Consider the following 5,870-nt stretch of genomic DNA (forward strand, 5'->3'; position numbering starts at 1 on the left):
ATTATATATTATTATAATAATAATATTTTATAACCTTTGAATTTGAATTTAAATTAATATAGTTATTATATATGTAGTCTTATATTAAATATTATTATAATAATTATATTTTATAATGTTTGAATTTATGCTTAGTTTTATTTATACAATTTATTAAATTTGTATCACTGTCATATAAATTTCAAATAAATAAACAATATTATATATATATATATAAGAATGACATAAATATATTAAATGAAAAATTAAATCAAAACACTGATTTTTTTTTAAAATATATATTTATATATGATAATCTTTTTAAACATAAAAATTAAAAATTAAGATTGTGTATTATATATTATTATAATGATATTTTATAATATTTAAATTTATATTGATATAAGTATTAAATATTTCTTATAGTATTAAATATTATTATAATAATAATATTTTAGAACATTTGAATTCATATTAATATAATTAGTAAAAAAATAAGATTATATATTACTATCATAATAATATTTTATAACATTTAAATTTATATTAATATAATTATTAAATAACTTGTATTATATATTATTATAATAATGATATTTTATAACTTTTAGATTTGAATTAATATAATTATTATATATGTAGTCTTATATTAAATATTATTATAATAATGATATGTTATAATATTTGAATTTATATTAATATAATTGATAAATATCTATTTTTAAGTTAGTTTTAAATGTATGTCTATTTTTAAGTTAGTTTTAAAGGTATATTCGGTTAAATATTTAGAATATTTTACTAAAGTTAACCAAACATACTGTTTAAATAAAAAAAATTCGTTATCTACACATTTTTTATATAGAATAGATATACATATCATTTATTGTAAGAAGATCTAATATTATTAATGTAATATTTATATTATTAATGTAATATTTATTTAAAGTGGAAGTTTTATTTAATTAAGATTATGTGAACAGTTTATCTCATATTTAAGAAAGAATAGTCAGTCGATGTTATTAAGTGAAGTGACACAAAGAAATATGAGTGTCATATACAATATAGAGTATATAGGATAATGACACAATAAATGAACAAACTTACAACAATCTTCGATAAAATATAAATATTTGTCATTCATCATTCTCTATGATCGTTTGAGATTTGACCAAAATCTTGAAGTAAACAACCTACTCCTATTTTTAGTCCAATAACTTTTGACTTATCAAATTAATTCTTTGAAGGAAACCATTATCAATTAAAATAAGTTTGACATAATTTGGAAGAAATATGTGACGACAAATTTTGTCAATGATATATCGTGACTCTTTTATTTATAGAAGAGTATTTACAATTAAGTCCCCTTAAATTTGGGCAGTTACATGTTCCTCAACCAGGTAGTCACCTATTTCCTAATTAAACTTTGTTTGTCTTGCTCATGTTTAAAACATGGGCTCTATAACGCTTTAATATAATAAATTCATGTACAATATTTGTCCCCCAAGTTTGTTTGTGCTTTGTACTACAATGACTTTTTGTCTTTGATTTTTACCACTAATCCCTAATTTTTTTGCTCATTGTCTTAATAGTGACTTATTGAGTTGCCTGACAATCTCATTGCTATACGTAATGGATGGCAAGCACTCTTTCGAGCGTTCAACTTATTGAAGACTTTCCTGGGTGCTCAGGTTTTGAATAATCTTCGTGGATATCGAGCACGCTTCCGAGTTTTCAACTCTTGAATAATCTTTTAAGTGTTCGACCCTTGAATGACTTTTCTCGATGGAACAAGTTTGAAGTTCAAGCACTCGCTAGGGTATTCAACTTCTGGAACACACTCTTGGGTGCTTATACATTGACAACCATTCATATGAAAAATCTCACTTAAGTGAAACTAATTTATTCAAAACATGCAAAAAAATCCTAAAATTAATAATAAAAAAACATAAATATAGTTTTTTTTTTTAATTTCTCAAATGAAGTGAGAATTGTTGGGTCGACCCAACGAAAGTAGTACGTACAACAAGGCCCGTAGTTAGTCCCCAATGAGATAACGTATATAAATGAGAGGCCAGGGATAAGAGCCGACGATATTAACTTCGACATCCTACTTTTCAGTTTTCACAGCCATGGTGGTGGTGACCTTCTCCTCATCGACTCTCCATACCTTCAACTGCACAAGCAACTCTTTCCACAACATCATCCGAAATCCCATTTCCCCCACCTCTCTACCATTTCTTCGTCAAATCTATAACACTAGGCCCAAATCCCCTGCCTCGAATGGCGTCGTCTTCTCTATCAGAGCTTACATGGAGACTCCCAACTCTTTTTCGAGCTTCGCCAACAAAGTTATCGGAGCTCTCCCAGTGATCGGTCTAGTAGCCAGAATCATAAGCGATGAAGGTGGTGTTGGTGGAGACATTATTGACTTTGCTGAGTTTCGGAGACGCGTCGGGAAGAGATGTTCTCCATCTGATTCTAGAGCTTTCTATGAGTTCCAAAGTCGACGAGGCAAGGTAATAATAGTAGTAGCAGTAGTCTTCGTTTAAATTTTCCATTTGAGAAAAAAATTCCTTATATTATTACAATTTGATCGGATGTTAGTGCTGCCCACTTGATAAAATCTTTGAACTGGCTTAGAAATGACACTGGTTTTCACCTGAGATGTAGAATTCACAATTTTTGATCTTGTGTCACAGATCAATTAAATATGAGAATAACACATTATAAGATCAGACGATAAGTTATTCATTATTAATTAATTTTGAGATGTTATTGTAGCCCAATAGCGCAAACAATCATAATCCAAAACAATAGTTCTCCAAAAAAAGCCATTAACACACTTATAATATCATAATTGTCAATTGGATTTGAAACAAAATCCCACAATTATTAGTTCTCTCTTGTTTGGTTTTTTGAAGTATTTAAGATGAACTATATATGGTGTTTGAGTCGAGTTTGGATTTTGGTTAGGCAGGAGAGCCATTGTATGTGCTGCTATGCTGTTGGTTAGCAGCCGTGGGAGCTGGTCTCTTAAAATCTGAGGAGATTTTGGAAGGAGCGGCAAGGATTCGGATTTCAAATGACATTGAGTTTGAGGAGGAGACATTCTTAGCCATGATGAATGAGGCCAGAGAGGTTTGTTAATGGTTAATACTCACTCTTATTGAGAAATTCCATTTGAGGATTGAAAGCTATAACATTTTCAATACAAGAAGAACAACTAAAGAAATGCATGGTTTTGAAGTCCTGTAAATGGGTTTATGTGTTTAGTTCATACAATTTCAAAAGTCGGTTCCTTTCTCACTGGGAACAAATGTGTTGCAATGCAGAAACGGGCAAAGTCAAAGGGTGGCGCAACAACAATCCCAATGGAGGCTCGTGTTGAGAAATCACTTGAAGCCATTTATGTTTGCTGTTTTGGGAAGGGCCCTATAGAGGAAGAAGATGAGAATCTTCTAAATGTGATGCTCACTTCAGTTTTTCCAACCGTACAGAATACTGACATGCAGAGGATTATAAAAGACAAGGCAGAAAGAATAGCTCAAGGCGATGATATAAGCGTTCCAGAGCCAAAGATCTTATCCAAAGAAGCTGTTCAATTACAAATGAAGGATCTACAATTCCTTCAACAAAATAAAGATACTTAAATCAATGTGTAGTGAATTATTGACTGATTCGTAATGGAATAGCAGAGATGTGTACGTTATGTCATCTTCTTCTCTTGATATGTTGAAATTGGTCCAGAATTTTGATTTTCATTACCCTGTTTAGCTTACTATCTGTTGTCGTCTACACTAATACATTGTCGTTTAGGTAAGTTGTTTGTTACTTGTTTGTAGATGTTGTCACTTAAGTAATGCTATCGTTTTTCGACATTTCAGGTTTCATCACACTCACTCTTTTATAAATTAAATGTTGTCGTTTCATGATAATTGTAAGTTGAGGCTTCCATGGGGACAAGGTCTCGTGGGTATCATGTTATAATATTTTATATAGACTGACATAATTAAGTGTTTCTCATACAGTGTCATTATCAACATACAAGGATGATTATATAATTTGTATTGCATAGTATTACTATTGAGTCATAGATGGACATAACATACTAACACGTTTGGGACCCATGGACACGCTCTAAAACGTCTTTGGCCTGCCCATTGTGCCAAGACAATTGATTCTCTCTCATTGGGTATCTAGGTCCATTATCTCTCATTAAAAGGGGTTAGATCTTTATGGTGTTTAGAGAGTAAAAATGGTAGTGTTCATTATGCCCTTGCACCCTTTGTTTTCTTTTTGTGTGTAGATTGCTGGAATGTGATGAGCACATGGTGAAGCATGAGGATCCATTGCCATTACAATGCTTTCTTACTATTTATTTTGATGCCTTAAATAAGATGAATAAATGTGTAATGGTGGAGCATAATAATTATTGATTAATCTTTCATTAATGTTAGTTGATGCTCAACCAATTTTAACAATTGGTATCAGAGCTTGTTCATCCGGTTTTAAGGCTCAAAAGCTATATAATTTTATTTTTCCTATTTTTCTCCAAATTTTTCCATACTCACAGTTTTATTTTAAACCCATAATCAAATATTTTGTTTTTTGATTATTTTGGATGGAGTATGAATCGCATATGAGTTTAGGATACTCAAATGTACTGATATTTATAGAATATAAGTTTTATTTCAAGCATGAATTTGGGGATAATTGTTCTTGAATGGTTTGAAATGGCCGAATATTTTTGGAATTGGTTCTGGTTTTTCTGGGCATTTGTTTGGCTAAATGGAGTTTGGGGATTGAAAGGAGATGGGGCTATGATGAAAACCCCCATGAACGGCTGTCAAAAACACGGCGTAGGACGCCGTTTCAAGCCGGGTAGGCAACCAAATTGCGAGGACCCGGATCATGACCTGCGGCACCCAAACGGGAGAGGGAGATGAGTCTAAACGACTCGTCGTTTGGTCCATGCCAGGGTAAAATGACGCGTCGTTTGGCACATAGGAGCATCGTCATTTTTGTAAAAAATGACACGTCATTTCTGGGCGACAGATTTAAAAAAAAAAGTTCAGATTTATGGCGCGTGGGGTCGTGTGTAGGGTCCTTTTTGGACCAAATTTTGGCCAATTTGACTATTTTTTATTTTTCTCACTTAACTGTGTAATTATATTTTGGGTTTGGTCAATTAATTGATTAATTGGCATATAATCACATAATTCAATTAAACTAAATTATTTTCTAATAATTATCATCTCACAATTTATCATGCATTATTCATTGATTAAAAGCATAATTATATTTATGCCATGAAAATTATTTTTTGATATTGGAATGTTGTGAAAATATAATTATGTTATTGAATAATTAACTGAATGCTTATATACTTACCTTTCGTGAGTCTAAGCATGTCAATTTTGTCAATCATAACATTGTGACGAATTTGTATCATGTACTCATCTGTTGTGAGTCTAAGTTTACAAATTTTGGAATCTTGTTAATTAATTTAAACTCATACAAGGCCAATCTCGATTTGTTTTCCATAATTTTGTTACATATGCCTTTTGTAATTTTGTGAATTTCGTTATTATTATTAATTCTTTATAACACCCAACATTTTCATAATACATTTTTTTATATAAATCATAGTTTTCAATATATAAATTGTACAAGTTTACAAATTTAAGAAATCGTAACTGAAAAATAGTGTTTAAAATATGATTTTATGTTATTAACGAGATTAAAGAGAGGGAGACTTGAGTAGTCAAGTATTGGACCCAAATGCCATATAATTTTAATTGGAGATTTTTATAAAATTAAAAAAAATTTGCAAAAATGGCTTATTTTAAAAGAATTTTAATATTTTGGGACCAAATTAAATTTCATGAAAA

General features: G+C 30.3%; 1 protein-coding gene across 1 annotated transcript; it reads left to right on the plus strand.

The window, feature by feature from the left end:
* The first annotated feature begins 2,057 nt into the window (after positions 1-2,057).
* On the plus strand, positions 2,058-3,857 carry LOC133818137 (photosystem I assembly factor PSA3, chloroplastic). Its single transcript, XM_062250853.1, has 3 exons — positions 2,058-2,495; positions 2,953-3,117; positions 3,312-3,857. The coding sequence occupies exons 1-3, from the start codon at positions 2,109-2,111 to the stop codon at positions 3,627-3,629; spliced, it is 870 nt and encodes a 289-aa protein (XP_062106837.1). The 5' UTR covers positions 2,058-2,108; the 3' UTR covers positions 3,630-3,857.
* The last annotated feature ends 2,013 nt before the right edge of the window (positions 3,858-5,870 follow it).

The sequence above is a fragment of the Humulus lupulus genome, chromosome 2 (genome assembly GCF_963169125.1).
Source record: "Humulus lupulus chromosome 2, drHumLupu1.1, whole genome shotgun sequence".
Taxonomy (NCBI): Eukaryota; Viridiplantae; Streptophyta; class Magnoliopsida; order Rosales; family Cannabaceae; genus Humulus; species Humulus lupulus.

Bases quoted from the DNA above. Each gene is read 5' to 3' on its own strand.
- LOC133818137 (XM_062250853.1), top strand. From the start codon at position 2,109: ATGGTGGTGGTGACCTTCTCCTCATCGACTCTCCATACCTTCAACTGC. The intron at 2,496-2,952 runs GTAATAATAGTA...GATTTTGGTTAG, and splicing joins TCCAAAGTCGACGAGGCAAG to GCAGGAGAGCCATTGTATGT. The intron at 3,118-3,311 runs GTTTGTTAATGG...GTTGCAATGCAG, and splicing joins TGATGAATGAGGCCAGAGAG to AAACGGGCAAAGTCAAAGGG.